This window comes from Eschrichtius robustus, chromosome 6 (genome assembly GCF_028021215.1).
Source record: "Eschrichtius robustus isolate mEscRob2 chromosome 6, mEscRob2.pri, whole genome shotgun sequence".
Taxonomy (NCBI): Eukaryota; Metazoa; Chordata; class Mammalia; order Artiodactyla; family Eschrichtiidae; genus Eschrichtius; species Eschrichtius robustus.
Window position 1 is genome coordinate 30,075,834 of NC_090829.1, and position 26,520 is coordinate 30,102,353.

Consider the following 26,520-nt stretch of genomic DNA (forward strand, 5'->3'; position numbering starts at 1 on the left):
GTGAACTCTTTTAACTTTTTTTGTCTGTAAAGCTTCTGATTTCTCCCATCAAATCTAAAGAAGACTCTTGCTGGGTAGAGTATTCTTGGTTATAGCCTGTTCCCTTTCATCACTTAAATATATCATGCCATTCCCTTCTGGCCTGCAGAGTTTCTGCTGAAAAATAAGCTGATAGGGACTTCCCTGGTGGCACAGTGGTTAAGAATCTGCCTGCCAATGCAGGGGACATGGGTTCCAGCCCTGGTCTGGGAAGATCCCACATGCTGCAGAGCAACTAAGCCCATGCACCGCAACTACTGAGCCTGCGTTCTAGAGCCCAAGAGCCACAACTACTGAGCCCGAGTGCCACAACTACTGAAGCATGCGCATCTAGAGCCCATGCTACGCAAAGAGAAGCCACTGCAATGAGAAGCCCGTGAACTGCAACGAAGAGAAGCCCCTGCTCGCCGCAACTAGAGAAAGCCTGTGCACAGCAACGAAGACCCAACATAGCCAAAGATAAATAAATAAATAAATAAATTTATTAAAAAGAAAAATCAGCTGATAGCCTTAAGGGAGTTCCCTTGTATGTTTTTTTGTTTTGTTATTGGCTGTGTTGGGTCTTTGTTGCTGCTCGCAGGCTTTCTCTAGTTGCAGCGAGCAGGGGCTACTCTTCGTTGCAGTGCGCGGGCTTCTCATTGCGATGGCTTCTCTTACTGCAGAGCATGGGCTCTAGGCACATGGGCTTAAGTAGTTTCGGCACTCGGGCCCTATAGCACGCGGACTTTAGTAGTTGCGGGGCATGGGCTCAGTAGCTGTGGTGCATGGGCTCTAGAGTGCACTGGCTTCAGTAGTTATGGTGCGCGGGCTCTAGAGCACAGGCTTAGTAGTTGTGGCGCAGGGGCTTAGGTGATCCACAGCACGTGGGATCTTCCCAGACCAGGGATCGAACCCGTGTCTCCTGCATTGGCAAGTGGTCCTGACCACTGTGCCACCAGGCAAGTCCCTCCTTGTATGTTATTTTTTGCTTTTCCCTTGCTGCATTTAATATTCTCTCTTTACCTTTAATTTTTGCCATTTTAATTACAAAATGTCTTGGCATGTCCCTCTTTGGATTCATCCTGTATGAGACTCTCTGTGCTTCCTCAATTTGGGTGACCGTTTCCTTTCCCAGGTTAGGGAAGTTTTCAGCTATTACATCCCAGGCCTTTTCTCTCTCTCGTCTCCTTCTGGGACCCCTATAATGCAAATATTAGTGTGCTTGGTGTTTTCCCAGAGGTCTCTTAAAGTGTCCTCATTTCTTTTCATTTTTTTCTTGTTTTCTGTTCAGCAGCAGTGATTTTCACAGAGCTGGAGGAATCATGCTCTCTGACTTCAGACTATACCACAAAGCTACAGTAATCAAAAAGTATAGTACTGGCAGAAAAACATACACATAGATCAATGGAACAGGATAGAAAGCCCAGAAATAAACCCACACACTTATGATCAATTAATCTACAATAAAAAACAGGCAAGAATATACAATGGAGAAAAGACAGTCTCTTCAATAAGTGGTGCTGGGAAAACTGGACAGCTACATGTTCAAGAATGAAAAAGTAAAACATTCTCTAACACCACATACAAAAATAAACTCAAAATAGACTGAAGACTTAAATGTAAGACCAGATACTATGAAACTCCTAGAGGAAAACAGGCAGAACACTCTTTGACATAAATCACAGCAGTGTTTTTTGGATCCATCTCCTAAAGTAAAGGAAATAAAAGCAAAAATAAACAAATGGGACCTAATTAAACTTAAAAGCTTTTGCACAGCAAAGGAAACCATCAACAAAACAAAAAAACAACCTACTAAATGGGAGAATATACTTGCAAATGATATGACTGATAATGGACTAATATCCAACATACATAAACAGCTCATACAACTCAATATCAAAAACACAAACAACTCGATTAAAAAATGGGCAGAAGACCTGAATAGACATTTTTCCAAAAAGGAAATGTAGATGGCCACAGGCACATGAAAACATGCTCAACATCACTAATCATCAGGGAAATGCAAATCAAAACCGCGAGATATCACCTCACACTTGTCAGCCTGGCTATCATCAAAAGGAACACAAATAACAAATGTTGGTGAGGATGTAGAGAAAAGGGAACCCTCGTACACTATTGGTGGGAATGTAAATTGGTGCAGCCACTGTGGAAAACAGTATGGAAGTTTCTCAAAAAACTAAAAATAGAACTACCATATGACCCAGCAATTCCACTCTTGGGTATACATCCAGAAAAGATAAAAACACTAATTCTAAGAAATACGTGCACCCCCAATGTTCACAGCAGCATTATTTACAATTGCCAAGATATGGAAGCAACTTAAGTGTCCATCAGCAGATGAAATGGATAAAGAAGATGTAGCATACACATACAATGGAACATTATCTGTTAAAAAGAATGAAATTTTGGGAATTCCCTAGCGGTCCAGTGGTTAGGACTTAGCGCTTTCACTGCTGTGGCCCAGGTTCAATCCCCGATTGGGGAGCTATGATCCCACAAGCCATGTGGTGTGGCCAAAAAAATTTTTTTTAAATAAATAAAACAACTGTTTTCAAAAAAAAAAAAAAGAACAAAATTTTGCCATTTGCAGCATCATGAATGGACTTGGAAGGCAGTAGGCTAAGTGAAATAAGTCAGAGAGAGAAGACAAATACTGTATATGATATCATTTATATGTGGAATCTAAAAAATACAACAAACTAGTGAATATAGAAAAAAAGAAGCAAACTCACAGATGTAGAGAACTAGAGGTTACCAGTGGGGAGAAGGAATAGGGAAGGGGCAGTGTAGGAGTAGGGGAGTAAGAGGTACAAACTATTAGGTATAAGATAAGCTACAAGGATATACTGTACAACATGAGGAATACAGCCAATATTTTATAATAACTGTAAGTGGAGTATTACCTTTAAAAATTGTGAATCACTATATTGTACACCTGTAACAGGCAATATTATACAGCAACTATACTTCAATTAAAAAAATTTTTTTGATTTTAATTATGTGTTTATTTATTTTATATTCCCCCCCCATCATTAGACATAAGCTCTGTGAAAATAGACTTTTGTCTGCTGTATCTCTAACATGTAAAACAGAGGATACTAAGGTGCAGCAATATAATAACTTGTCCCAGATCACCTTAACCACAGTTCAATCTCTTTCCATTTCAAATATTCAGACTCTTAAGCAGTGTCATTTCCCTGTGTATTACAAAATATGAAGTAATAATAAAGATCACTTAAGTTTTTAATTGAAAAGCATATTCTTCTCATACCAAAAATTAAATCTTTATAATAATTCTAATTAATCCAAATTAAATTAAGTTTTAAAGCAGCCATAAATTGCTCTGTGCCTTTATTAGAAAAAAATATCTATGCTACTCAGATGAGTAAGGGACCTATTCCCATCAAATTTTTTAACCTAACTAAAACAGAATAGGAAAATACATCAAAGTGCACTTTTAAAAATGAGATTGTCTTTTTTCTTTTCTCTACTTTCTTAACTTCTTGTAATATGGTTTTATAACTTTTGTCATTTAAAATTTTTTTCTTTGAAAAACAGAAAAAACAAACCAAACAAAAGGTAAAACCCCAGCAGATTTACTCACTCTTTTTCAACGTTTTCTTTTTGGTTGCAGGGGTAGGTGAAGTAAGTGCACATGCAAACTCCGCATCTTCTTTAACCTTAGATGATCCTGCTGAAGTGAAAACCACAGAATCATTAAGATATTTGAAAACTAATTCTCTCCTGTACTTAAGTACAGGTACTGTCTAAGGATAGGAAATATAATACCACTTCCACACTTTCTTAAGAGCTCATATTATTAAATAAAAATAAAATAATTTCTAGTAACCAAAATTGCCTCTTTTGACACTATCTTTCCAGCTCAAAGAAGAAATGTAGTCATTCATGATTCATTGTTGCTTCTCTTGAGGAAGAGATGTGAAAGTAGAAGCAGCAAAGTGATCCAGCTCCCAGGTGGAAGGAGAATCTTTTCAATGAAACAGGTGTTTAACTTTTAATGAAGATGCTGCCAAATTTTCAGATCAGTCAATGATGATGAGTTATTTTCCAAATGCAATACAATTTCTTAACTTATTAGGAATACAACACAATCAGATTAAGAGAAAAACAAAGTAAACTGTATGTTTTAAAGATAAAGGAAAAAGTAAAGATACTCACTGAATATTTGTAAATCTGTATAATGCTAAGTAACAGTAATAGTAGTACTATATTGACAAGGCAGTCTCACCCTACTTTAGTAACTACAATTTATACATATACAAAAAAGGTTTTATTGAAGTCATTTTATTAGTAGAAAGTACTTTGTTTTGTCTAAAGTTGGTTTAAATATATTCTCTTAAATTTTAATTTGAAACTGTTCTTTCAATTTGCTTCATTCATTTAACACCCTTGATAAGCATAAATAGTTCAAATGTAAAAAGCAGTCAAGTTCACGACCTATTATTAAAGAATTCCAAGCCAGACAGATACAAATCAGTGAGGTTTTACTTTAATAATCTTTAAGTGTAGATTAGGGATACTGAGAAAGGGACTTCCCTGGTGGTGCAGTGGTTAAGACTCCATGCTCCCAATGCAGGGGGCCCAGGTTCCATCCCTGCTTAAGGAACTACATCCCACATGCATGCCTCAACTAAGGAGCCCTCCTGCCACAACTAAGACCCAGCACAACCAAATAAATACATATATATTAAAAAAAAAAAAAAGGGGGATATTGAGATATACACACCTTTTTCTCTGATTTTAGTCTCTGACTGTGTATTTTTCACTTTGCCTAAAAGCAAAACCAAATATAACGTTGGTCACACTAGGAAATTAAAACACAGGACACATTACCAAATCAAACTCATTTCTATTACCTTTCATTTTCTGTGGCAATTCATTTGTTTCAATTTCCTCTGAATCGCTGCTTTCAGTGTACTGTACCGCAGTTTTTCTCCTAAAATTAAGTATACACAAATTTTTTATCAATCCAAAACAAAACGGGATATAAAAACTTATGTTTAATAAATGTAATACAAATGCTTTTTGTCTTGCCCCTGTTTATTTTTTGAAAAAATATCAGGGGAAAAAATTTTTTATTTGACAAATGAAAGTCAAATTTGCTGAAAGCATTTTGCTTTCGTAGCCAAAAGCATTCACTATACAAAATGCAGTATCACTATTATTAAAATAAATTTGAGAAAGTAAACCATTCTAAGATAGTAATCCCTTCAACACTTTGTTCAGTATTTGGTAATTCAATTCAAACACTTATATTAAAACTAGAACAAAAAAGAAGTGACTCTGATTATCAAAGATAACCCTCCAATATAATGAAATAGGCAGCTAAGAGGCAAAAATATAATTCTTTCACAATGAAAATTTTTATAAATTCTGTGTAGAAACAGTACAATATGGTGGTTAAGTGCCTACGAACAATGGACCCTGGAGAGAGACTGCTTAGATTCAAATGTCCATTCCACCATTTATTTGCTATGTGACTTTAGGCAAGTCACCTAATATTCTTCTAAGCTTCAGTTTCCTCACTTGGAAAACAGGAATAAAGATACAATCCACTTTGTAGGATAAAATGTGTTACCACATGCAAAGCCTCTAAAATAGTGCCTGTTGCACAGTAAGTATATATGTATTAGTTTTAGTATGTGTGTTGGTGGTTGTTTTTCCCATATCATCATTATTTCCACACCCTTTAATCTGATCTGGGCTACCTAACAGTGCCCTGTTACCAACACTCATGGTCAGTTCAGAGTTATAAGATTTGATAGTCTAGATGAGAGGGAAACTGATGAGTCCTGGTTTTGTGCTCAGTTCAGACAGGTACTAAAGATAGAGAACAATTAACAAAGCCCCAGTTTTGAAATCTCTATTGGTGGAATAGCTAAGAGGGACTCAGATTTGAGGTCATGCCTGCAGATATTGATGGTGGACAATAAAACACAAAAGCCAAGTATTTAGATCTACCTCAGAGAGTAAATAAAATTTATAAAGTTAACAGATTCAAATGGAGAGCAGAGGGGCATTATGTGTTATTCAAATTCTCCCTCCAGTCTACATTAATGTAATACTCTCCATAAATAACTTTATCATGTCTTATTTCCACTAAAGGTAAAGTGAGAAAGAACTCAGATGAGCAAAGAATGCTTTTGTCAAACCATCCGATAAATATACATCAGTTCTCAACTCCTCAAATTCATAAAGAAAATTCTTCTAAAGTCTTAACAAAAACAAAAAACCCAAGAGCTAGATCTCAGTTCCTATGTGAAATAGGAAAATAGTAGAAAGATAAGTGATTATTAAAAATTACCAATTCACCTCTTTTATATATTAATATTATTTTTTTCACCTGTAAAATGAGAACAGTCTACCTAAGTCACAGTGACTTTAGCAGTTTCAAATTAAAGAAATGTATTTGAAAGAACTCTGCAACTGAGATAATGGTCATAGCTCTCTCCCATATGTAAGAAAACGGAGAAGGAGTTTAAACATATTACATAAAATTAAACCATAATAGAGTTTACCTTTTGGGGCGGGAGCTAGAGAATTCTGACTTGGGATATTTATTCTTTCCCTTGACATCTGAAATACTGGGTTCTCCACTACATCTAGATCCTTCCATTTCAAAAAAAAGGACAAATATACAGAGTATTAGTAAATTGTCTTAGACTAGCAGTATCCTTAAAACCTTGGTTTTCCAACTCAGTAGCTCAACTCTTAATATCTTCATTCCTATTCTTTCAATCAGCCAGCTGTACTCTCTACAATTTCCTAATCTAGTATTTTCTCACTGAAAAGTACCTTCAATTTTTTTGTGCCCAGTCTTTCCCCTGTAGTCATCTAGCCAATTCCTACACTGGCTGAATTTCCTGCTATACCAAGGCAGCTAAGAGCTGCTGGAAAAAAAAATGAACAATAAACAGGTGGTATTAGGGTTAGGGTCACCTTGTATCACTTAGCAACTCTTTTACCTATCACACATCCTCCCTACCCACTCACCTGGATGATCTATACTACACTGGATCCTCTGCTAGATTTTAAACTCCTTTTACTCCCAGATGACCTACTTCACTTTACAAAGAAAATCAGATGTCATCTTCTATAAATTATCAATTTTCCTACCTTTTTATTCTCAATTATCTATATTTTTCCTCAACCTTACTTCCTTTCCTTCTAATGCTAACTCATGTACCTATTTTCTTGATCTCATTTCCTCCCACAGGCCACCAAATTATTCTCTCCATTGTATACAAAATCTTTTCCTATCCATGGATTTCCTTCTTAAACGACGCCCCCCAAAAGCCCTCAATTCTGCCTCTCTCTCCAACTATTTTTCTCCTATCTGAAACACAGCAAAATTCATAACAGCACATAGTTGTTATTAACAATTCTTTATCTACTAGTCTTATTTTAAAATATTTTCAGTCTTGCTCTGTTCTAAGCAACCTTAAGAAATTAATTTTATGAAAGTCACTGACTGCTAAATCCAGCCACATAACTGTTAAATCCATAGATCCCTTTTCATTTCTCCTCTGCTAATTTGGCTCTAACCTATCTTTCTATTTTTATCTGCTGTTTATTCATGCATATTCATGCATATTCTGCTGTTATTCATTTACATTATAAATACCATAAACTACTCTGAGGTCCCAGAGCAATATACTCTGTGTTTTGTCTTGACTTTAACCGCCCTTTCATGGGTTTTTTTTCCTCAACCAAAAATGCTTTTCCTCCTCTAATGTGCTACCAAGCCAATTCCATCATCGCATCGCTTCCTCGATGAAATTTTTCCTACCAGTCCTCATGAGATTCTTTAGAAAAAGAGATCTGAAATTTTTGTATAGTACTAAGCCAGAGCTGGAATTACGTCATTAAATTGGAAAAATCTAAATCAAACATGGGGTCATGTTCAAAATTAAAGTTTACCTTTGATTAGTCCATCTGCCTTTTCACTGGTATTGTTCCCTCCAAGTTTCATAGATTCATCGTAAACATTACATTCCTGGATGAAAAGGCATATTTCTTACATAGTACTGCTGTCAGTTTTAAGTAAACTTAAAAATGCATCTTATTTTATATTGCTTTACTTTACATAATAAAGACTACTTAAATTGCTACCCTATTCTGGAGCAATGGAAGGAGGTGCATTAAGAGGAAAAATGTACAAATTGATGAAAAATTTTTTCACAGGTATCTCAAAAAAGAAAACTAGTCTGTCTTAACCTTTTCAAAAGGAATACAAAAAAGCAAACCTCAATTATAAATGTCATATTAGTTACTGTGAGAAACATTCACAAAATGGGATTTACTTTAGAATTAAAAGGAATTCTAAGACTACAAACTTTCAAACCAAGAGTCCCTAATAGATCTTAAATGAGGCTGCCATTGACATCCTTTTTTTCTGGAATTCCCAGAATGGGTAGATGAAATAGTCAGGTTTCAGAATGCCTCCTCCCTTACTCTATCAGGGATTTTCCCTGCCAACTCTGACTTTGTCCTTTTCCCTTCATGTGTTCTCCTTTGTTTCAAAGTGCAACTATGTGTACATGAGCACAAGAACTTCTATAAAAGTAAAATTTTATACTTCTCTGTGAAATATTTTCAACTGAGTCTAGTAGGGCAGGGTTCCTCCAATCTTACTTTTAATTCTCGACTTGATTCTGTAGGTAGGAATGACAAATAAAATTGGGTGTAATTAAATTAATTCTTCCAGTGTAAAAAGAAAGGTAGGGGCTTCCCTGATGGTCCAGTGGTTAAGAATCTGCCTGCCAATGCAGGGGACATGGGTTCGAGCCCTGGTCCAGGAAGATCCTACATGCCGGGGAGCAACTAAGCCCATGCGCCACAGCTACTGAAGCCTGCGCGCCTAGAGCCCGTGCTCCACAAGAAGAGAAGCCACCGTGATAAGAAGCCCGCATGCCAAAAGGAAGAGTAGCCCCGCCGCAACTAGAGAAAGCCCGCGCGCAACAAAAACCCAAAGCAGCCAAAAATTAATAAATAAATAAATTTATAAAAAATAATAATAATAAAATAAAATTAAAAAATAAAAAGAAAGGTAGGTCATATTGTGAAAGGTAGGTCATATTTTGAATCAAAACCTCAGAGTGGTGTTCGGGATTGGTTAGCAAGAGTACAATGTAATTTTTGCCTAGAATTAGGGCCAATAAAGGATATTTTATTTTAGTTTTTAAAAAAATAGAAATTTAAACATCTTACAAAATGTCATTAGTGTTTATGTTTTACTAAAAATGTGGTTGAAAAGAAAATCCATCCCCTTCCAATGGTATGAGTCTAAATAAATTAAAAATCCAAGATGTACCATTTTTAGAGATATGTAACTAGAAGTTATTTAGATAATTAACTTTTTAAAGCATTAGCTTCAAGAAACTGATGCTAAAAATGCCTTTCATGGCTTCCCTGGTGGCTCAGTGGTTAAGAATCTGCCTGCGAATGCAGGGTACATGGGTTCTAGCCCTGGTCCGGGAAGATCCCACATGCTGTGGAGCAACTAATCCCGTGCACCACAACTACTGAGCCTGCACTCTAGAGCCCGCGAGCCACAGCTACTGAAACCCGCGCACCTAGAACCCGTGCTCTGCAACAAGAGAAGCCACTGCAATGAGAAGACCGTACACTGCAACGAAGAGTAAGCCCCTGCTCGGCGCAACTAAAGAAAGCCCGCACGCAGCAACAAAGACCCAATGCAGCCAAAAACAAATAAATAAATAAATAAATTTATTTTAAAAAAAGGTCTGTCACTTAAAAAAAAAATGCCTTTCATCATTCTACCCACTATTCAATAATCAGTACAATCATTTATATTATATTAAATAGTATGCAAAAAATAATTCAAAAGTTTATCTACAAACAAAGGATGTCCTTTACATTATTCATTTCATATTAAATGACTCTTAGTAAGCCTTTTCTTCACAGAGTTCAAAGATATACATATAAAGTCCAACCTATCAAATCATACTATGCTCCAATCTCATGAAATTTAATAACATTTCACGCTGTAAGCTTGGAATATCCAAATCTATCTGAAATAATGAAATTTCTGTTGCAATAAATGCTTAGCTGGAAATCACATTTTCAGCCTCAATTTCAACTAATACTAACTAAATATCCTAAAACCTTCCTACTACATAACACGTTAAATGCATGGCTGATCTTGGAGAAGAAGGGAAAGCCTTATTTAAAATAGATAATTTTTTAATTGGTAATTGACAATGAAGCTGTAAGTAGCCTTAGGTGCTATTCTTCAGTTTTAATAACTAAATGTAGAAAGAAAAGGACAGACGTGGAAAGCACTGGACTATTCAGGGTAGGGAACTGAATCTTAGACATTAACAACAGAGTTAAACTCCCACTAAAAGTACAAAGAAGGAAATGCAACTAAGCGCACAAATTAATAAAATAGAATCTTAACAAACAGTTGCAGGAAAGTGATATGCAGCATCTTTGAAAAGTAAAAAATAAGAAGAACAGTAAAGTCCAAAAAATAGATATTTTGCATACACCTTGCACCTAGTTATTTCCTACTTTAAGTTCTTTGGATTTTCAGCTGAGAATGAAGAATAACCGTTTCATTCTTATAACATTTATTTTCCCTACAAAACTAATTCATTATTAATTCTTAGAAACTGAATATACATGTATTATGTGTATATATGCTATATATAAAAATATACACAAATTAAGCATCAAGAATAGTCACCCATTCTCTCATCATTAGGACATAATTATCACTATTAACATTTTGGCACATACAGTATGTGTGACTACACTTAGACGTATATAAATATGTATTTACAAAATGAAGACTCAAACTCTATACACAGAGGCATATCTGGCCTTTTAACTAAAAAAGATCATGAAAGTATTCTTCAAAAATAGTACTTTGTAGTTGCATAATATTAAATTTTACGGTTGTATCATAATTTAACTGTTAACTTATTGACAGGTATTTCTTTTCTGCCTTTAAAATAATGCTGGGGAAATAAACTTGTATTTTTTCTCTTTGGAAAAAATGCATTTCTGATAACTTCTTTAGATAGTTTCTTTGAAATGGCATTGTTGAATCAAAGATTATAAACACTTTTAAGGCTTTTGATACACATTACCAAATTGCCTTCAAGAATGTAGCATAAACTTTCACTCTTATCAGCAACACACAAGAAAGGCCATTCATCGTATCTCTAAAAACTGGATAGTATCAATTTTTTGGCAATAATTTTTTTAATGACAAAATTAAAAGGTTTTACAATAAACCAGAGACTTTAGAAAAAACACACTAATACTTTACCTTCTTCAGCTGATTTTTCTTAATTCTTTCAATAGGAAGAGATTTGCCATCATGGAAGTTGGTAAGAATCACTGCAATGGCTGTCAGAGTTTTGCCCTTTAAAATGTTTTACAAAGAAAAATGGTCAGATTCTGAAACCCAGTTGACCAGACAACATTCCGAAACTAATTTTTAAATCAAGTAAGAAAATATCAAACAGCATTCAGGGCCACAGAAGTATGCTAATTATTATACTAAATAATATACATATTAATGAAGTTATTTCATTCATTAAGTTAGTAAATGCTTTACCATGCCGTATTATTAGGAGTTATTAAATAATTTACTGTGTAAAATCCTGTAAGCATCTTTGAGAAATGTCATTTTATTTTTTTAATCCTTTTTTAATTGAGGTATAATTTTCATACAACAAAATTCACAGACTTAAAGTGTATGGTTTGATAGGTTTGACAACTGTATACACTGGTGTAACCACCACACAATTAAGACACAGAAAAATTTTATCACCAAGAAGTTGCCCTGTATTCCTCTGCAGTCCATCTCCCCACCTCTGTACCAGACAATGGCTGATTTGTCTCTATCACTATATATTAATTTTGCCTGCCTTTGAACTTGATATAAATGGAATTACTCAATGTACTCTTCTTTGTTTAGTTTCTTCTGCTCAGTACAATTTTAGGCCTAGTCCTGATTCAGAGCATGTGGTGACCTGAGCTGGTGTAAGTTGTTCCTTAAGAAGAATGGAGTAATATAAAGAAATGCTTATTAGCAATTCATTGTTTTTTTATTGCTGAGTAATATTCCATCATATATGCATACATGGCACACTTATTTGTGCACTCACCTGTTGGTGGACATTTAGATTGTTTCCAGTTTTTGACTACTATGAATTAAGCTGGAGCAGCTAGCAGTACAAGTGTATAAGTTTTCCATAAACGTATGTTTTTAAGGAAATGTCACTTTATTGAATGACTGCCATTTAAATGTCACATTTAACCCTGAACTAATAACTTTATCACAAAACTACAACTACTTGCTTGCCATGTAATTCAGAGCTAACTTAAAATGATTAGTAATCCCAGTATGGACATAAGATAATTACTTTATTAAATTTCATTTAAAGATATTTCCAAGACTTAAAGACTATATACCTTACCAATAAAGCATACAGGACAAGATATTTCTTGTGCATTTTTTAAAAACAGAAACATGAAAATTTTCATTATTTTCCATAGCTGAATTTATAATTACCAACATAGAAATAAACCTCTTTCAAGTTGAAAGCACTGTGAAGCAGCAGTTTTCAAAGTGTGGTCCACAGGTCCTAGGAGCTCCCCAGGACCCTTTCAGGAGTATGTGCAGTCAAAACTGTTTTAATAATTCTACTAAGACCTTACTTGTGTTGATATCTGTAGTAATTCCACAAAAAGCAATGGTGGGTAAAACTGCTGCTGCCTTAGCATGACACAAAGCAGTTGGCACTACATTATATTAGTGGTCACTGTATTTTTAACCGCCACATCCAGTTAAGAAAAAAAAAAAAAAGACAAACCAAAGAAACAGTTTCACTTTAAGAATGCTCTTTAAGAATGTTCTTGAGGGACTTCCCTGGTGGCGCAGTGGATAAGACTTCGCACTCCCAATGCTAGGGGCTGGCTTCAATTCCTGGTCAGGGAACTAGATCGCACATGCATGCCGCAACTAAGAGTTCACATGCCACAATCAAGGAGTCTGCCTGCTGCAACTAAGGAGCCCACGTGATGCAACTAAGGAGCCTGCCTGCCACAACTAAGGCGTCCACGTACTGCAACTAAGGAGCCGGCGTTTCGCAACTAAGAAGCCCGCAAAAAGAATGTTCTTGATAAAGCAGTACACATTCATTTTACCAAATCTCACCTCTTAAGTACACACGTTTTAAATATTCTGTGTAACAAGATGGGAAGTACACAAAATACTTCTTTTGCGTACCAAAATATGAAGGTTATCTAGAGAAAAATCACTTGTGAGACTGAATTACAAGCTGAACTAGCTACCATGCATCGTCACTTTCAAGTACCACCATTTTAACTTGAAAGAATGACTGGTAACTAGTTATTCATGACTGAGTGGCAGACATTTTCTTGAAAAAAATGAATAAAATGAGCCTATCAACTCCAAAGGAAACAACTGACAGTGTTTGTTGTTAATGATAAAATTTGAGCTTTCAAGCAAAAATTATGTTAGAAAACTTGTATCCAACACTATGAGTAGAAAAGCTTCCCAAATATAAATGCCTTTCTAATAAGATCAGCAGTAGTATCAATGAATGTAAATTTTTTTACATTGTATAATGAAATGCATCAACATTTGGCAGATCTGTGTAACTCAGTGAACCAATATATTCCAAATGAGCAATACCTAATGTTACAAAATCATGCACGGGTAAAATATCCATTCAATGTGCAAGCTACACCAATGGATTTTAATGGAACAAAGTATAAAAAGTTCATTGATATGATTTTTTAAGTTCCACATTATAGGAACTTTCCTGGCAGTCCAGGGGTTACGACTCTGTGTTCCCAGTGCAGGGAGCACTGGTTTGATCCCCAGTCAGGGAGCTAAGATCCCTCATGGTGCAGCCAAAAAAAAAAAAGTTCCACATTATAATTATTAACCTTTAATAAACTAATATTTGCTTGATTTTCTTGTAGCAAAGAAAATCTAGTTATCTAAAAAGGCTTTTAAAATACTCCCTTTCAAATACATATCTGCATGAGGACAAATTTTCTTTGTATTCTTCAACAAAAACAACGTATCACACAGAATGAATGAAAGAACAGATATGAGAATTCAGCTGTCAATTATTAGGCCAGACATTAAAGAGACTTGCAAAAATGCAAAACAGTGCCAGTCTTCTCATCAAAATTGCTTTTGTCTTGGAGTTCTTTTCATTGAAAAATATGCTATTTCTGTTAAACATGAGTTTTTTAACTGTTATTTTAAAAATAATAAAAAATTTTAGTATCTAGTACCATAAATATTAATAGATATAGTAATAGAGATAACCCACAAAGACAAACACTCTTTGGGATGCTCAATAATTTTTAAGAACATAAAGGGTTGCTGAGACCAAAAAGTATAAAAACTGCTGGTGTAAGGAATCATATCTTTTCTTTAAGAAAACCCATGAAAGCTACCCTGAATTTCAAAAGAAAATTGAAAAACACATGTTTATATCATTACTGCCAATTATTTTAATTGTACCTTAGGCAAACAAGCCAAAAGGAAAGAAAAAAAAAAACCTCAGCGTTATTTTAAGTGAAAACCACAGGAAAAATTATGTTCTACACTCACAGTGATATCTAGTCCCAAACTGGCACCAACATATTCCCATCTCTATCTACTTCAAAATTACTTCATATAAAATCTTAGTTACAAAATAAAATGTTATTAACTCAAGGAAAAATATAATTACCAAACCCATATCATCAGCTAAAATTCCTCCATGAACATTTTCTGGTCGGTCCTTTTCAGAAAAATTTGTTATTGTGTTATAGTATAAGTCACTTCGCTGTTCCCAGAATGGTGGAAGTTCTTTACTGTTTTCCCGTGAAACCATCCAAGCTAGAGCTTGTTTTTGATGTGGAAGCAATGGTGTTTCAATAGCCTATAAATAAAAGAAATGTCATAAACAGAAATACAATAAGCCCTTTCTTTTACCCCATGCAAAATCTGGAAAAGTTGACCTTGTCATGAAAGATGTATAGATTAATACCGTATTTTAAAATTCCAAATAGTTTAAATAGAAAATACTGGCTCAGTACCTCAGCTGGTTCCATCTCCTGAGTTTTATCATCTTCCTTTAAATCTTCAAACAATTTGTCAAACTCTGTCTTAAGCTACAACAAATAGCAACAAGAAACATTATGAAACAAACCAATTAAAATAATAATTGAACTTAATTCAGAGATTTCAGGTCATTTAATTAACTAAAAGAGTCGAATACCAAAAGGTACATAAAATAAATTAATTCTTTGAGATACTACACTGCTCAATAATGGCAGAATAAATAGATCCTTTAGGTAACTGTTACCGTCGAAAGAATTACAGGATAGAGTTTTAAGTCCTGGGTTTCAGTCACAGCTCTGTCACAAAAAAAGCTTTATATAACTTTGGGCAAGACACTTAACCTATATGGCCCTGTATCTTATTACTGCAAAACAAATGGGATGAACTAGATTTAGAGTGTCTCTAAGGTTCCTTCTGCCATTGAAATTCTGTGATTCTATTAGCTGTATTCAAACCATTTTGACAGATCCTACCAAGTATATTTGACTTTTTCGAGTAAATGACATTTCATTGATAATTACTGCAATCAGAAATTTGCTATGTGTTACAAAATATTAGGATAATTTCAATCTTATGCTAATCTTTAGTTGGTTCTTTAAATTGATCTAGTCCAATCGTACAGTAACATATATATAATTACTTTTGTAAATTAGCAAATACATACATATCAACAGCCCAGAAGAAATCAGGCCAAATCTAAAAAGTGAGGAGGAGTAATCTGGGGTTTACCCACCAGACACAAGCTCAAGAGCTTCCCTGGTGGCGCAGTTGTTAAGAATCTGCCTGCCAATGCAGGGGACATGGGTTCAAGCCCTGGTCCGGGAGGATACCACATGCCGTGGAGCAGCTGGGCCTTTGTGCCTCAGATACTGAGACTGTGCTCTAGAGCCCGCGAACCACGACTACTGAGCCTGCGTGCCTGAAGCCCGCGCTCCACAACAAAGGGAAGCCACTGCAATGAGAAGCCTGCGCACCGCATCGAAGACTAGCCCCCGCTTGCCTCAACTAGAGCAAGCCTGCGCGCAACAACGAAGACCCAACGCAGCCAAAAATAAAATTAATTAAAAAAAAAAAAGAATGACAGACACAGGCTCAAGCCCTTCTAGCAATGAGCAGGGAAAATACAGTAACTACAATTAGAATATAAAAAGGCTAACACTGACGAGTAGAGACAAAAAAAATTTTGATGTAATTGGTAAGACTGATCTGCATTAATTTACTTTATACCCTTTTTTCCCCAAACTAACCCAGCATAACAGTATCCTGGATCACAAAGCAGACAAAGTAAGAAATAGACTAAGGCCAGAGATTCGGAACTAGTTTTTTTTTTTTTAATTAATTTATTTATTAATTTTTGGCTTTGTTGGGTCTTCGTTTCTGTGCGAGGGCTTTCTCTAGTTGCGGCAAGCGGGGGCCACTCACCATCGCGGCCTCTCTTGCTGCGCAGCACAGGCTCCAGACGCGCAGGCTCAGTAGTTGTGGCTCACGGGCCTAGTTGCTCTGCGGCATGTGGGATCTTCCCAGACCAGGGCTCGAACCTGTGTCCCCTGCATTGGCAGGCAGATTCTCAACCACTGCGCCACCAGGGAAGCCCCCAGAACTAGTTTTTTTAGCACTGCATTTGCAACCTTCCTGAAAGGAGTAAGTTTCAAGCTTCAACTTTTTAAAAATTATGGCTATTTTAAAAATTTCAAATAATACAAAAACATCAAAACAGAGTAAAACATCACAGGTGTATACAGCAAGGTGTGTGTTTCAATGTATATATGAATGCATGTATGTGGATATATTCCTTATCACTGCTTTCTTTCTACATAAATATTTGCAATATATTTTATTTATTCTACATGTTCCATAACAATATAAAGATCACTAATACTAGCAGATGCATATTTATCTTATATTTTTAAACATCAACCTTCAGCATTTAAAATTCACTATTCACTTTTAGTTATGAAATAAGAGAAGTGCACCTGTTCAGTTGTCATCTGTACTGCGGCATGAACTGGCATACTATAGCTTGGTCCCGCTCTTCCAGAGCCCCAACCACTTTCCAAACTGAATCCTAAAGCTATAATTTACAAAATGAAAAGAATAAAATCACCAAATGAAATAAATTATCTTTTAGTAAATAGCTTTTAAAGCTTGTCTAATAAGCTGAATTAAAAATTCCCTTAATATGTGTTTTAAAAATTTTAAAACTAAATCTGCTAGGTTATTCAAAAAATACATTAAAAGAATTCCACATTATTTAAACAAACTTTTAAAAAACATTCTTTTTCATTCTCTATTGGGAGATTCTTTTTGTCTGTAACTTATTAAAGAGAATGTTTAAAATCAGGGATTTCCAGATATTATCACTGGGGGAAGTTAGGGGAGGGACCTCCTTGTACATTTTTCTGTGTATGTGTGCAACCTCCTATGAATCTATAGTTATTTCAAAATAAAGAGAAAAAAAATTCAAGGATTTCCTTAAAAAGATTACTAAAAAAAAAACTTGGAGCCTTCAGCACTAATTAATTTAGCCACCCAAACTCAAGGTATTACTTAAGAGAATAAATGTTTTACAATTCCAGCATCTTAACAATATCAGAATAATAGTAGGTTAAACCCTGAACTTACTTTTTGGTGCAGGACCCAATTTAAATCCATGTTTCTTCAACTGATCTAAAACTGCTTTTCTGTTTTCTTCTTTTCCCCAAAAAGTCATATGCAAAGGCATGGTAAAAGCATTGTTTGCACCAAAAGGAACTACCCTATTATAATTAAGAAGGAAAAAAAAAATGAGAAATTAGAAGTGTTATTTTTTTACATTTAAGTTTCATTAAAAATCTTGTTAAATAACTGCCACATTCAAATTCTGCATGCAAGTACAATAGAAGGGAACTAACTGAGCAGACTAGAAAGAAAAAGGACACGGACTAGGACCAACAATAATGAGAAGAAAAGGCAGTTTTTAGGACCAGAATTCCAGAAGAAACTCAGGTGAGACAAAAGTGTTTAAATACATAGTTAGCCTATTACGAAGATCATAAGATAAGTAAAATAGCAAGTTTAATTCAGAAGGCAGAGCTTCCACTAACAGAACCACTGAGTGTAGCAACCCATTCTGGGAGAATGGGGAAGGATTTCCAAGAACTATTTCTGATCCAGGATTCACTGAAAGTTTACTCTCAATATCTGAAAAACTTCATGAACTGAGAAAGGAGAAAACAAGTAAATAAGTGAGAAGACACTGCTAAGTGTTTATCTTCCAAACTCACCTTTTAATATCCTAAACAACCTATACTAAAATTGAGGTCACAGACACAAACGCATAAAAGAGAAAATGTAACCAAAGAGACTGGGAGTTTTAAAAAAGGAACAGGTAGTAGAACTAAGAAGGTATATGCCTAGATAATGCAACAGCTGCTACTTATCTCCAATCAAATGATGTCATGTGGAAATGAGTATCCTGCATTACCAGATCTTCCATTTATCAAGATAAATATTTATAAATAATTTTTTATAATTAGGGAAAAATTAATATGCATAAAATGTAGAATGTCCAGATATTCAAATATCGGAAATAACTGAAAAAAAAATTAAACTCTGTGTAGGCAAGACCAAACTCATCTACATCTGATCACAGGCTATCAGCTTACAACCTGATTTAAACAAACACTTCCAAACTTCTCAAATCAATGCACTAAAAGGCTTTTTAAAAAGGCTTTTTTCTTAAAAGATGGTGTGGACTTTCTAATATTTGAACCAAAGTCTATTTTTCTCCATGGTAATAATTTACCAGGAAAGTGAGGGAATAGCTATTTGATGGCTAGGGTAGTGCAGGCAGATGAAAGAAGAATTAAAACATTTACTGAATGCATACTAAAGGTATAGCGACAAAAGTTGTCAGGGCAACTTTACATACCCTTACATTCAAAGATCACTACAACTCACAATTATTAAAACTGAACTCCAAAAGTGCATTACCCTTCAACTTGAGCCAATTTGTTGTCCATGATATAGGCCAAGGCAGCTGCAAGATCTTTCTTTATATGGCCGACCTGATTTCCATTCACATTGTTTACTTTAATTGCATTCTTATCGTAAGGGTTATCGGGCTCTCGTTGTAATGCAACCATTTCATTATTATTAACCTAATAAAAATAATAAACAGATATTATTATAAATAATAAACATATAATGATACCTTTGTTCATCATACTTTATCTGGGATTTCCATTCATTTTTCAATGCTTACTGAATAACACCACATATAAGAAATGCACATTTTCTTGGACTCATATTTCTATAGAAATATTAAAGAACATATTTTGTAATAATTCTTTTACAATATTTTCCTAATTTACATTCATTGGAAGTTAACAAATCCTTGATATATAAAAGATACAATCAAAACTAACAGATACACATTATCTAAAATTATTCAACATTATAACTTCGAAAACAGGTAATTCTTGAGTGCTTACTATGTGCCACACATTGTTCTAAGTACATTACATAGACTGACTTTTAAAACTGTCACAACCCTTTTGGTAGGTGTTATCATTATCTCCATTTTACAGATGAAGACACTAAAGCACCGAAAAGTTAAGTAACTTGCCCAAGGTCATAAAGTTAATAAGTAGCAGAGCTAGGATCTGAATCCAGGCAGGCCAGCTCCTAAGCCTAAATTCTCCAGAATCTCAAAGGGTTAAAAGGCATTATTTATAAGTCAGAATGGAACTGGAATAAGAAAATACATCCAGCCTTCAACTCATGCCATTATCTGATTCCACTTAATTAAAAATTGCCTGAGGGTGACATAATTGAAAATGGAAGAGTAAGGACTTCCAAAAATTCTCTTCCATAAAAGCAATGAAAAAACTGGCAAAAGCTGTTTGAATCAACTTTTTCAGAACTCTGGAAACTAACCAAAGGGTTGTAGAAACGTGGGGAGTCTTAATTCAAGAAAACAGCTGAATATCAGTGCCCTAGTCTCACCTCCAGCTCTCAGTTACACGATAGCCTTTAAAAATAAAAACCTGCTGCACTTCTTAGTACAGCCTAGCAGTTACCAGAGTGAGCACACTGGAGCAGAATCTTTCAAAGATTTATTCCTATAGAATTGTCAATATTTGACCTGTATGGTGGTTCCCTAGAAGACCCCCACTTTCAAAGCTGTTTCTATTTGACCTCTGAGCTTACTCAGTACATAAAACGTTCTCCCTTCAGTGGGTGTTTGTCAAAAACAATTTTACAGGCAGTGGGTAACAGCTAGGGCAAACAAAACAATAACCAAAGGGCTTAAAAGGAAAAAGCGGAGAATAAGATGTTCAAAGCTCCAATATATTCCTGGAGATCTAGAAGGCCAAATGCAAGCACAGGGCTGTATGCACGCCCAGGGCTGTGAATATGTTCAGGAAAGACCTGAGAAGGTCCTAAGCTCTCACCTCTGGCTAAACTTGAAGCTCTGAACAGGCAGGAAATAAAGGCTAAGGCAGAGCTGTCAACTGCCAGGCTGAGTGTTGAAAGAGTGCCCCAAATGCACACAGATCCTCTCAGTAAAGACTGGGAAATTTACTGGTTCTAGTTCAATCATTAGCTGACCACTAAGGTAACCAAATACAGGTATCAGTGGCCAGACACAACAAAGACTTTCACAGGGTTAATTTAGCAAAAGTTACTAAACAAACAACAAAACCAAAATCAGCAACAACCAATCCAGAGGAGAAGGAAGACTCTGATTTCTAGAGCTGCCAAATTATTTTTTTTTACTTCACATTCATCATCACATATAGTATTTTTTAGTTGAAGTATAGTTGATTTATACTATTGTGTTAGTTTCAGGTGTACAGCACAGTGATTCAGTTATACATGTATATAAATACATACACATATACATATATACACATATAATTTATAGATATATATAAAATCTATTCTTTTTCAGATTCTTTTCACTTATAGGCTATTACAATATATTGCGTATAGTTTCCTGTTCTATACAGTAGGTCCTTCTTGGTTATCCATCCCCCCATTTCCCCTTTGGTAACCGTAAGTTTGTTTTCTATGTCTGTGGATCTATTTCTGTTTTGTAAATAAGTTCATTTGTATCATTTTTTTTCGGTTCCACATATAAGTGATATCATATGATATTTGTCTTTCTCTGTCTGGCTTACTTCACTTAGTATGATAATCTTTAGGTCCATCCATGTTGCTGCAAAGGGCATTATCTCATTCTTTTCTATGGCTGAGTAATATTCCATTGTATAGATATACCACATCTTCTTTATCCATCCATCTGTTGATGGACACTTAGGTTGCTTCCATGTCTTGGCTATTGTAAATAGTGCTGCAGTGAACATTGGTGTGCACAGATCTTTTCGAATTACAGTTTTCTCTGGATATATGCCCAGGAGTGGGATTGCAGGATCATATGATTTAGAGTTGCTATATTATTTAAAACGTCTACTTTTCAACAACAAGAGAGACATGCAAAGAAACGAGAAAGTACAGCTCACACAAAGGAATAAAGCTATCAATCATCTACCCATAAGGAAGCACAAATGCTTGACCTACTAGAAAAAAATTTAAGTTTTAATTTTAAATATGTTCAAAAATCTAAAGCAAACCATGTCTGCAGAACTAAAGGAAAGCATGAGAACTATGTCTCGCCAAATAGAAATTCTGGAGTCAAAATTTACATAGTTAACTAAAGTCTAAGATTCACTAGAGAGGCTCAAACAGCAGATATAAGCAGGTAGAAGAAAGAATCAATGAAGTTGATGACAGGTCAACTGAGACTATAATGTCTGAGGAACAGTTATAGTTTGAGGAACAGAAAGAAAAAAGAATGAAGAAAGATGAACAGATCTTGCGGGATAACAGCAAGCATACCAACACACACATGATGAGAGTCTCAGAAGGAGAGGAGAAAAAGAGGTAGAGAGAATATTTGAAGAAATAATAGCCAAAAACTTCCTAAATTTGATGAAAAAACATTAATCTACATATTTAAGAAGCTCAACAAACTCCAAGTAAAAAATATTCAAAGACATTCAAACCCAGACACATCAAAATCAAACTGTGGAAAGAACACTGAAAGCAACTGAGAGAAACAACTCATTACATACAGGGGATCCTCAATAAGATTAACATCTGATTTTTCACCAGAAACCATGGAGACCAGAATACAGTGGGACAACTTCTCAAAGTGCAAAAAGAAAAAAATTCAACCAAGAATTCTGTAACTGGCAAAACTATCCTTCAAAAATAAAGAAGAAATTAAAAAATTCCCAGATAAACAAAAACTGACAGAATCCATCACTAGCTGACCTACTCTACAAGAAATATTAAAAGAAGACCTTCAGGCTGAAATCAAAGGCACTAGACAGTAACTTGAATCTACATGAAGAAATAAAAAGCACAGGTAAAGGTAATTACACAGGTAAATATAAAAGACAATATGAAATTTTTTGGTTGTAACTTTTCCCTCCTATCTGATTTAAAAGGACATAATCATTATAAACCTGTATTGATGAACATACAATGTATATAAAGAATTTGTATGATAACAGCATAAAGGAGTAGGAAGGAAGACAACGGAACTATATCAAAGCAAGGTTTTTATAAACAATTGAAATTAAGTTGCCATAAATCCAAACTAGATTCTTATGAATTAACTAAGATGTTAGTAACTCCCAAGGGCAACTACTAAGAAAACAACTCAAAATATATAATAAAGAAACAACCAGGGAACTACTATGGTACACTAGGAAATATTTAACGCAAAAGAAGGCGGAAATGAAGGCCAGACTCAAGGGCCACATATTGTATGATTACATTTACATGAAATGTCTAGAGTAAGTAAATCCATAGAAACAGAACATAAATTGATGGATGCCATGGGCTAAGGGGAGAGAGTAATATGGAGTGATTACTAATGGGTACAGGGTTTTGGGAATGATGAAAATGTTTTGGAATCAGACAGTGCAGATGGTTTTACAACCTTGTGAATATCTAAAAACCACTGAATTGTACACTTAAAAATGATAAATTTTATGGTACGTGAATTACCTAAATTTTTTTAACTGCCTGAAAAATACACAGGAAAGCTGCTTTAAACCTCTCCCAGCATCTGTTTACTGACTCAAGAGACTACAGCCTGACCAACCAGATTATCAGACAAATATTCCTCTCTAATAATTCTAATATTTCTCTCTAATAATTCCTCTTTGAAGATATCCTGTGAGGCATAGCTCTGTTCTCTACTAGACCATCTCCCCCATGCCAATGTTTATAGCATGATCTTCTTTAAACCAGATATGCAAATTCCAGAAAATATATAACCAAATAAAGTAGGGCAAAATGTGGAGACTACAAAAACAAAGAAAACATGATCCAAGCACACGACAAAAAAGGATATATTAGTAAAACAAGATTAAGATGACAACAAAAAGACAGAAATAGGACTAATTATAACAATACTTTTAGAATAGAATGGAAAAGAAATAATCTACTTTATTATAAAATAAAGATTTTCATGGGTCAAGAAATAAAAAATGTAAACATAAGCAAATTGAAAACATTTTTAAAAAGTTAAAAATGAATAATGCCTATACTATATAACAAATCATAGGAGATACAGCCAATGTCGTACTTTGAAGAACGTTTAAAAGATTAAAATCTTTTATTATTAACATTAAAATTAAGTGTTCGAATCAAGAATCCAAAAATAAAATAAAATAAAATGGACCTAAGGAAAATAGGATAACAGAATGTAAAAGAGAAATCAATGACCAAAGAAAGATGATAGATTGTTGTTCTGGGAGGAACCAAGATGGCGGAGTAGAAGGACGTGCTCTCACTCCCTCTTGTGAGAACACCAGAATCACAACTAGCTGCTGGACAATCATCGAGAGGAAGACACTGGAACTCACCAAAAAAGACACCCCACATCCAAAGACAAAGGAGAAGCCACAAGGAGATGGCAGGAGGGGCGCAATCACAGTAAAATCAAATCCCATAACTGCTGGGTGGGTGACTCACAGACTGGAGAACACTTATACCACAGAAGTCCACCCACTGGAGTGAAGGTTCTGAGCCCCCCGTCAGGCTTCCCAAACAGCGGGTCCAGCAATGGGAGGAGGAATTCTTAGAGAATCAGACTTTGAAGCCTAGTGGGATTTGATAGCAGGACTTCGACAGGACTAGGCGAAACAGAGACTCCACTCTTGGAGGGAACACACAAAGTAGTGTGTACATCGGGACCCAGGGGAAGGAGCAGTGACCCCAGGGGAGACTGAACCAGACCTACCTGCTAGTGTTGGAGGGTCTCCTGCAGAGGCGGGGGGTGGCTGTGGCTCACCGTGGGGACAAGGACACTGGCAGCAGAAGTTCTGGGAAGTACTCCTTGGCGTGAGCCCTCCCAGAGTCTGTCATTAGCACCACCAAAGAGCCCAGGTAGGCTCCAGTGTAGGGCTGCCTCAGGCCAAACGACCAACAGGGAGGGAACCCAGCCCCACCCATCAACAGTCAAATGGATTAAAGTTTTACTGAGCTCTGCCTACCAGAGCAACAGTCAGCTCTACCCACCACCAGTCCCTCCCATCAAGCCTCTTAGATAGCCTCATCCACCAGAGGGCAGACAGCAGAAGCAAGAAGAACTACAATCCTGCAGCCTGTGGCACAAAAACCACATTCACAGAAAGATGAAAAGGCAGAGGGCTATATACCAGATGAAGGAACAAGATAAAACCCCAGAAAAACAACTAAATGAAGTGGAGATAGGCAACCTTCCAGAAAAAGAATTCAGAATAATGATAGTGAAGATGATCCAGGACCTCAGAAGAAGAATGGAGGCAAAGATCGAGAAGATGCAAGAAATGATTAACAAAGACCTAGAAGAATTAAAGAACAAACAAACAGAGATGACCAATACAATAACTGAAATGAAAACTACACTAGAAGGAATCAATAGCAGAATAACTGAGGCAGAAGAACGGATAAATGACCTAGAAGACAGAATGGTGGAATTCACTGCTGAGGAACAGACTAAAGAAAAAAGAATGGAAAGAAATGAAGACAGACTAAGAGACCTCTGGGACAACATGAAACACAACAACATTCGCATTATAGGGGTCCCAGAAGGAGAAGAGAGAGAGAAAGGAGACCAGAGAAAATATTTGAAGAGATTATAGTCGAAAATTTCCCTAACATGGGAAAGGAAATAACCACCCAAGTCCAGGAAGCGCAGCGAGTCCCATACAGGATAAACCCAAGGAGAAACACGCTGAGACACAGAGTAATCAAATTGGCAAAAATTAAAGACAAAGAAAAATTATTGAACGCAGCAAGGGAAAAATGACAAATAACATACAAGGGAACTCCCATAAGGTTAACAGCTGATTTCTCAGCAGAAACTGTACAAGCCAGAAGGGAGGGGCATGATATACTTAAAGTGATGAAAGGGAAGAAACTACAACCAAGATTACTCTACCCGGGAAGGATCTCATTCAGATTCGATGGAGGAATCAAAAGCTTTACAGACAAGCAAAAGCTAAGAGAATTCAGCACCACCAAACCAGCTCTACAACAAATGCTAAAGGAACTTCTCTAGGCAGAAAACACAAGAGAAGAAAAGGACCTACAAAAACAAACCCAATTACCCTACAAAAACAAAAACAATTAAGAAAATGGTCATAGGAACATACATATCGATAATTACCTTAAATGTGAATGGATTAAATGCTCCAACCAAAAGACATTCAGGCTTGCTGAATGGATACAAAAACAAGACCCATATACATGCTGTCTACAAGAGACCCACTTCAGACCTAGGGACACATACAGACTGAAAGTGAGAGGATGGAGATGGAAAAAGATATTCCATGCAAATGGAAATCAAAAGAAAGCTGGAGTAGCAATACTCATATCAAATAGACTTTAAAATAAAGAATGCTACAAGAGACAATGAAGGACACTACATAATGATCAAGATATCAATCCAAGAAGAAGATATAACAATTATAAATATATATGCACCCAACATAGGAGCACCTCAATACATAAGGCAACTGCTAACAGCTATAAAAAAGGAAATCGACAGTAACACAATAATAGTGGGGGACTTTAACACCTCACTTACACCAATGGACAGATCATCCAAAATGAAAATAAATTAGGAAACAGAAGCTTTAAATGACACAGCAGACAAGATAGATTTAATTGATATTTATAGGACATTCCATCCAAAAACAGCAGATTACACTTTCTTCTCAAGTGTGCATGGAACGTTCTCCAGGATAGAGCACATCTTGGGTCACAAATCAAGCCTCAGTAAATTTAAG

General features: G+C 35.6%; 1 protein-coding gene across 4 annotated transcripts in view; it reads right to left on the reverse strand.

Annotated features, from left to right (window-relative positions):
* Window positions 1-26,520, reverse strand: part of HLTF (helicase like transcription factor) — a 70,539-nt gene that overhangs the window by 35,455 nt on the left and 8,564 nt on the right. For 2 of the 4 annotated variants that reach the window (XM_068546073.1, XM_068546071.1), the window contains exons 3-13: window positions 19,160-19,326; window positions 17,810-17,943; window positions 17,161-17,258; window positions 15,163-15,237; window positions 14,814-15,005; window positions 11,360-11,455; window positions 7,981-8,056; window positions 6,579-6,669; window positions 4,917-4,996; window positions 4,787-4,831; window positions 3,644-3,730 (exon numbers count right to left, since the gene is read on the reverse strand). In XM_068546073.1, coding sequence (XP_068402174.1) covers window positions 3,644-3,730; window positions 4,787-4,831; window positions 4,917-4,996; window positions 6,579-6,669; window positions 7,981-8,056; window positions 11,360-11,455; window positions 14,814-15,005; window positions 15,163-15,237; window positions 17,161-17,258; window positions 17,810-17,943; window positions 19,160-19,326 — 1,141 coding nt within the window. Of the gene's footprint in view, window positions 1-3,643; window positions 3,734-4,786; window positions 4,832-4,916; window positions 4,997-6,578; window positions 6,670-7,980; window positions 8,057-11,359; window positions 11,456-14,813; window positions 15,006-15,162; window positions 15,238-17,160; window positions 17,259-17,809; window positions 17,944-19,159; window positions 19,327-26,520 lie in introns of all 4 variants that reach the window. The other 2 variants (XM_068546072.1, XM_068546069.1) reach the window with 1 other exon arrangement.